The following is an 11,264-nucleotide window of genomic DNA, read 5'->3' on the forward strand; positions in this document are numbered from 1 at the left end:
AACAAAACTAATAAACTTTTGTACACTGTATTCATAAAGTTGTCAATATTAAAATAGTTGTAATACGAATGGTTACTATGAGAAAGAAAATAGTTATGATCGTATGGTAATAATGATCCCTTATAAATATTATGTGAGAAGTGAATTTTAAAAGAAAATAGTTGTAATACAATTTTTTATTTATTAAATAAATATAGTATATGATTTAAATAGAATTTTGTGTAGTTGATAATGTTAATAAAATTATGGCTTTCATAATTAAGAATTATGTGTATGCAGTATGTATTAGAAATCAAATGTGAATATAAATAACAATTATAATATAATATTGGTTACCATAAATAAAATTTTATTTAAATAAATGCAATACTAAAATAGTTAATATAACTAAAAAATATTTTTAATTCAAATAACTAACTCAAAACTTAATATTTCCATTATATTTTCGTGCATTTTTTATATTATATATATAATTTATCTATCTCTGTAAAATACTTTTCAATTATTAATCATAATATTAAAAAAGCCGAGTAATATATAAATTATACCTAAAGATGCCGGATAAATTTCATAAAATATATAAAAACTAATTTAATTTTACATTAATAATAATAAATCTCTAATAATATATTGTACATATTATAACCTCGTTTCAACTATTCATTTACAAAATATAATTTGACGCTAATAGAGGTTCCTCTAAGAGTCAAATTGTATTTTATTTTCTTTACTCAAGAAATTGGTAAATTGATCTTTGTAGGTTAGATCAAAGAGTGAATTAGTTATTTCTGTTAAAATTTTTATTTATTTGTATTGTTAGCTAATTGAATAACTAGACAGTGACACATGGCGTGTCACATGTACCTTATGTTGACGTACATGGATTAGTTTTTAACAGTAAAAATGGATGAAATTTTTAACAGAAAGATCAATTTGCTCTTTGATCTAACGTAAAAAGGGTTAATTTGCCCATTTTTAGTAGAATGGGCAAAATGCAATCTGGCTCTCAATACAACAGCTTCCACGGCATTTTTACTTAATTTGAGATCAGTATTTTATGTTGATATTAAAAAAATATATAATTAGACAATGACACATTCATAATATGAGTAAAAATAATTATAGAATAAAATTATAAAAATGATATTAAAACTAATATGAATTTGGTTGAATGATTATAACTTATTAAACATGCATATATGTTTTTAAATTTTATATAAAATATAAAACATAACAATCAAAATAATATTTATTACTTTAAATCATAATAGTTTTGCAATAAATTTATTACTGATTTAACTCAATTAAAATATTAAATAATTGTATAGATAGGATTACTTATTTCACAAGCTTACAATGTCTGAACGATTGTAAAGCAGACCAAGTAACTACAATAATATTGACACGATAAGGTTACGGCCTCTAGTTACCTAATCATTACAATTATTTTATTCTGTTTATTGATATATATTAGTTTACGACACACGAGTGACAAAATTTTATGTAATAAACTTATAAAACTTAAATATAACTTTACTTGACTTTATAATGTAATGACTTATAGTATACCTATTTTTCTATTTTAGTATCTAAAACATCATGTTAGAAAAATGGTGGTCAATTTTGTCTTTCCATTTTGTACTATAATTTTAATTTAAAATCTTTTTATTAAAAATAAATTTTATATCATTAATTTATTTTCTTAATTATTAATTTTCTTTAATTAGTATCGAGAATTTCTCCCTAAACCAGGCCAAATCCTCTAAAATAGAAAATTTTCTATTTAAGCCCTTTAAAATTTTTAAAATTTTAAATTAAAAAATAAAATTATATTTTGACAAAAAAAGTGTAACCTACTTGTTTCTTTGGTTTTTTTTCTTTTGAATTATTAGAATTAACGGATTTCTAGTTTTTGATGTTGAGATGATTAAGATTTACCCTGATAATGATGACGAATTATCGAATAAGATGAATCTAGAGTTTTAAGTATAGTATATTTGTTTATATATTTATATTTTTATTGAATAGATTAATTTAATAAAATTATACATGAATTATATTAATATCATTTGTATATTGTCCTCAATATTTTTGCTCATAAAGTAAAATAGAAGAAAATATTAGTTCACTGGTTATTTAATGTTTAACTAATACTAAGCAGTATTATAACCTCCTAAACCCGACCTAGATATTACGCCCGAATCCAGAAGATTACATTGGCCACCAAGATAGCCTAGTACGACCGGAGATTTTAAAACTGTCAAAATTTTGTTAAATTTAAAAGAAGACTTAGTTAAATTTTATGAAAAACTCATGAGTTAATAAAAAACCATTTTTGTTATACACTTTCTTATAATGGTAATTACTTTTTGAAAGCTTAGTTGATTTCTAATTCATTTATTAACTAAAATTTATTTATAATTTTGCAATGGAAAAATGAATTCTTAATTTAGTTTTAATAAAAATCAAAGTTCATGCATATTCTGTTGATTTTCATAATTCAACATCCTAAAATAAATTAAAAGACATGCATGTTATATAACACTAAAACTTACTCCTAACAAAACTTATGTCTCATGCCACAGTTTAAATAAAACATTAAAGTTTCTGACTAAAGGAAAATTTCAAATAAATCTAAAATATTATAATAGAAAAAATCGAGTCGAGTTCCTCCGAATGTCGTGCCTGCATCTTAACTTGGTGGGATATCTGTAAAGATGGATAATAAAGGAGAGTGAACTATGAATGCAATGTTCACCGAAAGTTCGATCGACATCCCTCACAAACAAATTTGATCCGATTAACTTTCACATTGTCAATCAACGGCGAACTTTTAACATAATGGCCAATTTACACTTTTTTTTGTAACATACATGAATTAATTTATCTATTTTTTAATAGAACCAACAAAATACAATCCATTTTCTAATCTAGGGAGCTCCATCGTGCTTTTTCCAATATTCTAACGTATCTTTAAAAGTCAAATTTAATTTAATGAGTTTCTTTTATGGATATAACTTACACACTATTCGTAAGAGTAAACCATTGGAGGGTTGAATTTGTTGGGTTCGTTTGATTTGATTGAATGTGTGAATAAAATATTGATATTTTAATTGTCTAAATATGTAAATTACATAAATAATCATCTAATTATAAAACTTTTCATTTTAAGTATTTAAAATAAAAATTTACAATTTAAGTATCTACGTTACATGGTTTAGTCATTTTGGTCATTCACGTTAAAATCATAAATGACAAGTTGACGATAATAACAAATTTAGCTCTCAACTTTTACATATTATATTGATTTAGCCATAAATTCAAAAATTAACCCTCGAATTTACAAATAGTGTCTATCAATTTGTATTCTCTTTTCTAACTTAAGAAAAAATAATAAATCTAGATACGATCCTAAAAGTATATTTTCTATTTGATATTGATTAATATGGGTATACAAGTCATGCTATACTGTTGAATAATAAACCTTCAATTATTTAATTCTAGAGGATTTGTGCGCTTGAGAGTCCTCGATGATTAAATAAACTAAAATTTTACCATAACTGTAATTTTAGAGAGATGTGAAAGCAACAGCATATGAGGTGGCTTGATTCATATTAAATAAATAAAAAATCCCTACCCCACCCCACCCCTGTCCCTGTCCCTCTCCCCCTTCCCCCACCCCACCCCCCAGCATCGTCCCACCCCTCTCAAAATCTCGGCAGTGGCCACCATCTTACAGAACAACTGACGAGGGTCCCGACATGTGGCTGATGCAAAATGGGGCGAGTTGGCATGGAATAGCGCTTCTTCAACTAAACATGCCTTGTATTAATTAAAGGTTTGATAATTTTTTGTTAAATTTGGTTACCATCTCTTCATAGTATCTAACTCCCAATGATATGATTATGAAGCCAAGCAAAAATCCGAAAATGGAAGAACTTCCAACTTCTATCGTAAATTCAGGAGTGAGATATAATAATAATAAAAGGTAAATGATGTTTAAGGATGGCATTTAAAGTCTGATGTTAATTCATTATTAAGCAATATAATGCACTAACCCTCTTCCACTTCCCATTGTTTCTGCTTCTGATGTTTTGAGAGGGACGGGGTTGGGTTGGGGATTTTTATTTTATTTAATATTAATATAAAATTTAAATTTATTATTATATTTTTAAAAAATATTTATGTATTTTTTTATTTTTTAAAATTAAGATCAAATTGAGACTATTTATAAATTTTGAGGGTTAAATTTATTATTTTACCCATTTTACCAAATTATGTATAAAAGTTTTGATAGTTGAGTGTATGTGTAGGCAACTTCGTACACACGTAGGCCTTTAATAAAAAGAAAGCCTAAGAAGAGAGGGAGGAAAGGAAAGGATACGGTTGTTTTGGCATTAAAAAAGAACCTTTTAGAAGTCATAAATGATAGTCTTAGGTGTGAGCTTGCATTGGTCCCTACATTTGCAGTGTGTGAACTGTCATCTGCCCAATAAATAACATTGTTTACTAGTTGACCCAATCCCATGCATTTTTTGTATTTTTGTTCTGTTATGGAAGCTAACTACCACCTGCCCAACCATCTGTAATTAACCCCCTCCCCCCTCAACCTAACTTCCCTCTACTTTTCCTCTTCTAATAAATACCATCCTTCCCCTCTCCCCTTCTTCCATATACCCCATTTCTTCTTCTTCAATTCTTGTTTTTGTGGCAAATACATGGCAAGCTCAAGGACTGTTTGTGTAATGGATGCTTCCGGCCACCTTGGCTCCGCCCTTGTCCACTTGCTCTTACATAGAGGCTACACTGTTCATGCTGCCCTTCAACCCCATCCAAATGGGTTCCAATCAGTTGAGGAGCTGTTGCCTAGTAGTAATAAAAATTTGAAGATATTCGATGCAGACCCTTTTGATTACCACAGCATTACAGCTGCATTGAAGGGATGTTGTGGTTTATTCTACTGCTTTCAGCCTCCATCTGACCATTCTACTTATGATGTATGTTTTACCTTTTTTTCCATCTCTTCTAACTAACCATGTTGTAATCGAGTTCATTGCATGTTAACAAAAATTGAATTTTTGCATGTGGTGCAGGAATTCATGGCGGAAATTGAGGCGAGAGCTGCACACAATGTGTTGGAAGCATGTGCTCAAACAGATACAATAGAGAAGGTGGTTTTCACATCCTCCGTAACCGCCGTCATATGGAACGAAAGTCGAACTGGTTCCGACCTGGACGAAAAGAACTGGACCGACATCAATTTTTGCAAGAAGTTTAAGGTTCTTAAACATGACATCTTCAATTATGTTTAGTTGTTGGACATAAATTGATTGTTGGACTTGCAATATTTTGAGCAGTTATGGCATGCACTGTCGAAAACGTTGGCGGAAAAGTCAGCTTGGGCACTGGCAATGGACCGAGACATAAACATGGTGACCATTAATGGAGGATTGTTGATGACGCCTGGCCTAACCATCACAAATCCATATCTAAAAGGAGCAGCTGAGATGTATGAAGATGGGGTATTTGTTACAGTGGATCTAAGGTTCATAGCCGACGCTCATATTTGTGTGTTCGAAGATGTATCATCGTATGGACGATATCTATGCTTCAACCATGTAATCAATTGCAGCCATGATGCTGATAAACTTGCTCAAATGCTATTACCATCCTCTGATCCTTCACCTCCTCAAAGGTTAGTACTTGGTTAAGAATAATATTTTTAAATTATTGTTTGGAATAACTTTATTTTATTGATTCTTATATGCTTTGTGTCTGCAGTTGGGAGAAGGCGAGCATCTACCATCAAAGAATAAGCAATAAGAAGTTGAACAATTTGATGATGGAGTTTGAGAATGATCAACTTTTAAGCAATTGATTTATGGATTGCTGCCTTTATTGTTTTAGAGAATATTATGTTACTCAGACACAGACGATGTATTTACCACATATCGAATACGGGTATTTTAGGGAAAAAAATAAGTCTTTGTAACATAGGTTACAAAAATTTAGGATATCCTCCAATTTTTTATATTCTTTAAAGATTTGAAATTGTTTGAATTTAGTAGTCAAAAGATTTTACTCATTCAATCCCTTGGCCTGCAAACATAACAATTGACCTTTGTCTTTTAGTAGTGATAATCTTTTGCTGTTTTGGGCAGTTCTATCTCTAAACAAAGGGAGTCGGCCATCAAATATTCGATATAGCAGAGATGTACATCTAGCTCTTTATTTAATATTCACATTCACTTTCAGGACTTGTTGAAAGAATCCCCACACAAAAATTTGATTCATTCCAAGGATGCATTCTTAGGCACTTAGCGACATAGACATGATCGAAGAAAGCTTGAATTTGCAGACTTTGGTAGAATTTTGAGGCTGGAATATGACCTCTGTACTTGATCTTAAGCTTACTTCTTTCCACTCGGAAGCCGAAGCTCCTCCACTTCGATAATCTCGAGGAGAGTACAAAACCTGAAGCTTTGAATGGGCTGCATCAACAAAGTATAACATGATGGAACAAAAATATGGCAACAGTTAAACCAGTCGATAATGTCAGCAATATCTATGCTATAATCTTTACATGCCCAGTGAATCATTAAAAATGACCATAAGAGAATATTAATCCAAAGAAAATTGCAGATTCCAATAAAATTATGGGGATTACCTAATCCAAACATGCTAATCTTTTGGATGACAAGGCGACTAACTTTTGATCTCTTGATATTTCTCAAAGCTAGGATGTCCTCTTGCTTCCCTTTAAATTCCAGAAATTCTCCAAGAACATATTTCTTATCTTTAACCTCCAGCCTGCAGACATCATTGGAAATCAAGTTTTCTCAAGCTAAAACTTGCTGCTGATGAGCTCATAACATTCAAACAAACCACGAAATCTACTCGTATAATAAAAAATTCATCTTCCTATTCTTTGCAGTATCATTTTATTTACAAGTGTCTGACAGATGGAGAATCTTGCAATTGGTTCAGAGAAAACAAAGTGAAATTATGTAATGGAGTTCCAGTGTCAGATAGCAATATGCATTATCAAAATTATTGACCAAAAATGACATGATAGTTATGATCCTATGCGAATGAAGTTAAAAGCAAAATCGTTAGCACATTTAGTGACAAACCTGTCCCACATGGGAGCTGTGCTGAGAATAAAGTTAAGTTGCTGATGAAAAGATTCCTGCATCTCCTTCTTCCCACCACGAAAGGCATTTTTAATCCATCCAGATAACATACTTCTTGGTTCTGGTTTTAGTTGCACCCATTGATCATAAGTGATAACCTCGGATGGAAAATTGTTATAAAAGGTACTGCAAGTGAAATCTATTTAGTAAATAGTCTTATATGGATTTTTCTTTTAAGACAAAAGGGGGAAAAAAGGTTATTCAGAACAAACCGGAATTTTGGATTAGGAATTACAACTTTGTATGAAAAATATCCTTCAGGTATAGCAACTCCCCTTTGTTCAATATATGATTCGAGGACTGAAGCTTGGTTTTTAGCCTCTGAAACCTGAAGCAATAGATAATTTATAATTATCTTCACTACTCTCTATAGTTAGAATGCTTTCCTATTGGCCAAAAATAAAAGAGTTAGCATGTTTTTTCTCATCACTAGCAGTAGAAAAGTTTTACACTCATACGAAGGGTGTGTTTGATAAAAGTTTTACACTCATACGAAGGGTGTGTTTGATAATGCTTAATGCAGAAACTATTACGTTAATTTTATTTTTAAAACACATTTGAAATAAACAAGCTCTTAATTTTTGTTTAAAAATAAATATTCAAATGATTATATTTAACTTTAATTGATAACTATTTAAAATAATATAAAATACCATATTAATAAGACTGAAATTATGAAATAAAGAACTATGAAATATAAAATACTATCTTAATAACAAAAATATAAAATACTTTATTAATAAGATTAAAATTATAAGATAAAGAATTTTTAAAATCAAGATTTACTATTATCAAACAACATAAATATAATCCTTTTGGACTTAATTTTTACTAATATACCAAACAATTATATCATATAAATTCAGTACTAAACATTCAAAACTTAATTTTTCACTTAATTAAACATCTAACATACCAAATAGTTTTATAATATAAATTTAGTATTTATAAAATTCTACCAAAAATTCAGTACTTACTTTTTTTGGTACAATTGTGATTTGAACCAAGCTATTCCCGGGGAAGGGGATCGTTCGGCCAATAGGTCACAACTTGGGGTTCCAAAAATTCAATACTTAATTTTTCAACATTTTAATTGTTTAGTTGATCAAACAACACTTAAGGCTTTGCTTGAACCTAAAAGGTAGCATGTATACATTCATGATACTAAAAGCCAACTTGTAACCAGACATTAAGGTTTAAAAGAGTCAACCAGAGGTGAAACTGATCAGACCTCCAATTCTAGTCCACCCAGTTGAACCGACTGCTTCAAAATAGTCTCTTTTTTTTTGTCTTTAATATTAAAAAGGTTTTGATTATAGTTTTTCCTTATACATTTAAGTTTACCAGGATCTGATTATTGATCACTAGAACTAAAAGTGTAGCACTCTACAAATAGACCACATAGTTATTGGCAATATAAAATATAGTTAATAATTAACAAAAGTATGTTTTTGATTTAATAGTATAGATTTCAACATAAAATTAAGAGGTTAGGGAAAACAACAAACAAAAAGAAGATAAAACCGATTTTTAACCGGTTCAAACTGTTTTGTGCTTGTTTGGTTACTAAGTAACTTAATATGCTAGCTGAAGCCGACAGTCCACCAGCTCACCAACCAGTCCAAATTTTTTAATCTATGCTAGACATATCCCCCCCCCCCCCCCTCTCTTCCCCACCAAAATGCTTAGTAGAACATCAAGTAACTATTATCGGTTTTGAAGGTGCTTGTCAATAAAAGATGTCTGGTAATACAGAGAAGAGTTAGACCTCAGAAAATAAATGCAATTAATATGCATCATGACACAGAGAATACAACCCATCAGAAAAGCCTTTATGACAATCAATATTCACCCTCCCCACAATAAACATGCAAACATGCAATACACATAGAGTTCCTGAAGAAGTAGATATGGTGACTTACAGGATCAGGATTACACACTGCACTTTGGCTACTGCCACCTTCACAGGTCCAGCTACCATCCTCATTTATAGAAATGAACCCCGCTAGATTCTGGACAGAAATAACTGCTGCTTCTCTGCACATATGGATCAAAATTTCAAGAAGTAAAATAAAAAAGCACCAGAAAATTTACATAAACGGTAACTCCAGTGATTACATAATCTTATCTTTGCAACATAAAACAGAGATGAGAAATAAGAAAAAGAATTTTAAAATACTAAAAATCTCGTTCTCAATGATATTAGCATCTTTGTACGCAATTTAAACAAGCCAATTATAGCTTTTATAAAATATATATAACTAATAGCTACTAAAACATACTCAAAGCAAATGCAATGAAGCTGGCAAAGCATAAACACCTTACCTTTTAGTAACAAGAACAATATCGATATTCTGTCGAGAGCCAGTGTTGACATCCGGAATGTGAAGCCCCACATACACCTTTCCACCATAAAGCTTTTCAAGTCTACAATGAAGATGCATCAAAAGAAGCAATTAGTTGAGGAGTGGAGGGATTTGATTACGGCCACTTAGAACTTACCGAAATACTCCGTTTTAAATTTAGCATTAATGTCAGTTTTGGTCCCAAATAAGCTAACAAAATAACCTAAGACTATGTTTGATTGTTGCTTCTGCTACTTGATTTGTGCTACACAAAAGAGAGAGAGAATTAACACAAAATCCCGCTCCATATAACAGTAAAATCATGGACTTCGTTATTCAAAAGATCTGAAAATCAATTTTTAATTCTTTACATTCAAACGCATTAATCCTTTTCACTCACAAAGCCCAATAGCAAGTTGATAAAAGCAACAACAAAAGAAGTGTCAATTCACAACATTTTTTCCATTCGTAAACACTACTTCAAAACTCTTTCTAAGAATTCAATTCTCCATGAAACCAAACAAACCTTAACAACCTAATACTTGCACAATCAAGCTCAGCTCAGAAACAAGCTCTACTAAAATCAAGAAAGTATCGCTCTTTTTTTTTTCGGGGGGGGGGGAATTTATTAGAAAATCATGAAAATAGAAAAATGTTGAAAGAGTAAAAGTAGCACCTATTGGCGACGGAGAAAATAGCATCAAAATCAGAGGTTTCGAACTCCAAAACGTCGTCGGAGCCGTAGAAGAAGCGGCGGAACAAGCGGTAAAAGACAAGTCCACAGATGATCTCCACCCACATGGTGGACTCCTTTATTCTAATTTTTCCGCCGTAAAATATAAAACTTGAAAATGAAAATGAAATTGGAAGTTCCAACACAAACAAACGCCACAGCCGCAGGATCCTATTTCCTTCTTATCTTCTCTTCTTTCTTTAGAAATAAAAATTGATGGGATTTTAACGTGGGAGTAAAAGCAACGCCGTGTTGACTACCGCTTCTCTGTTAGGAAAGAAAGGGCTGACCACCGGACCAGCTTAACACCTTAACCACTAAGCAGGAAAACAATGTTTCTTTATTCTAGCTAGTTGGTCACTTAACTCAAGGGGTTTTTTTTTATTTTTGTTCACTTAAAATTAATTCCTTGCAATTTGGTCGCTTTCATTTATCACACAATAGTTAAATCTCTATGTTAAGCTCGAATAGATCGATAACCTTGAAGCTGAAAAGAATAAAAAGAAAGGTCGAGCCGATTTTTTTGGATAATAAAGGTTCAATAGGATTTTTTTCTAAAGCTTAATTGTATTTTTATTTTTTATTAAGGGTTTTTAATCTTTCAGCCAATAAATTATTAAATTTTTTTATCCATTGATAATGTCAACTAATTTGTTACTATAATAATAAAATTAATTAATTTAATCTCCATATAGATTTTAAAATTATATTTTATGTTTGAGATTATCCTTAACAAAATCAACTCAAATAACGAAACTTAAACTTGTTTTGATAATATAAACCCGAGGAAAAATAATTGCAATTAATTAAATTAATTATTTGCTTTTCGTTTGGGAAAAAAGTAATGAAAAGATATGAGCTTTGTTTGGAATGAAAGATAAAATTAATTAATTAGCAGGATTTTTCTTTGCTTTTATGATTATCTTAGCATAGAAGATTCAATATCATATAATAAAAAATTGGCTTAATATAATATTTGATACTTGAAATTGA

At 30.5% G+C, this 11,264-nt stretch overlaps 2 protein-coding genes across 2 annotated transcripts; one reads left to right on the forward strand and one right to left on the reverse strand.

Annotated features, from left to right (window-relative positions):
- The first annotated feature begins 4,635 nt into the window (after window positions 1-4,635).
- Window positions 4,636-6,090, forward strand: LOC105787962 (cinnamoyl-CoA reductase-like SNL6). Its single transcript, XM_012614592.2, has 4 exons — window positions 4,636-4,997; window positions 5,094-5,279; window positions 5,358-5,695; window positions 5,782-6,090. The coding sequence occupies exons 1-4, from the start codon at window positions 4,719-4,721 to the stop codon at window positions 5,876-5,878; spliced, it is 900 nt and encodes a 299-aa protein (XP_012470046.1). The 5' UTR covers window positions 4,636-4,718; the 3' UTR covers window positions 5,879-6,090.
- On the reverse strand, window positions 6,052-10,627 carry LOC105787961 (uncharacterized). Its single transcript, XM_012614591.2, has 7 exons — window positions 10,215-10,627; window positions 9,519-9,620; window positions 9,116-9,230; window positions 7,406-7,521; window positions 7,134-7,319; window positions 6,668-6,810; window positions 6,052-6,491 (listed from the first exon to the last, which is right to left on the reverse strand). Exons 1-7 carry the CDS (start codon window positions 10,337-10,339, stop codon window positions 6,310-6,312), a joined length of 969 nt encoding a protein of 322 aa, XP_012470045.1. The 5' UTR covers window positions 10,340-10,627; the 3' UTR covers window positions 6,052-6,309.
- Window positions 10,628-11,264: the final 637 nt, after the last annotated feature.

The sequence above is a fragment of the Gossypium raimondii genome, chromosome 2, assembly GCF_025698545.1.
Source record: "Gossypium raimondii isolate GPD5lz chromosome 2, ASM2569854v1, whole genome shotgun sequence".
Lineage (NCBI taxonomy): Eukaryota > Viridiplantae > Streptophyta > Magnoliopsida > Malvales > Malvaceae > Gossypium > Gossypium raimondii.

Excerpts from the sequence above, each read along its gene's own strand:
- LOC105787962 (XM_012614592.2), top strand. The coding sequence starts at position 4,719 with ATGGCAAGCTCAAGGACTGTTTGTGTAATGGATGCTTCCGGCCACCTT. Across the intron at positions 4,998-5,093 it reads CTGACCATTCTACTTATGAT|GAATTCATGGCGGAAATTGA; the intron begins GTATGTTTTACC and ends CATGTGGTGCAG. Across the intron at positions 5,280-5,357 it reads ATTTTTGCAAGAAGTTTAAG|TTATGGCATGCACTGTCGAA; the intron begins GTTCTTAAACAT and ends TATTTTGAGCAG.
- LOC105787961 (XM_012614591.2), bottom strand. The coding sequence starts at position 10,339 with ATGTGGGTGGAGATCATCTGTGGACTTGTCTTTTACCGCTTGTTCCGC. Across the intron at positions 9,621-10,214 it reads ATTTTCTCCGTCGCCAATAG|ACTTGAAAAGCTTTATGGTG; the intron begins GTGCTACTTTTA and ends TCTTCATTGTAG. Across the intron at positions 7,522-9,115 it reads CAGTGTGTAATCCTGATCCT|GTTTCAGAGGCTAAAAACCA; the intron begins GTAAGTCACCAT and ends CTATTGCTTCAG.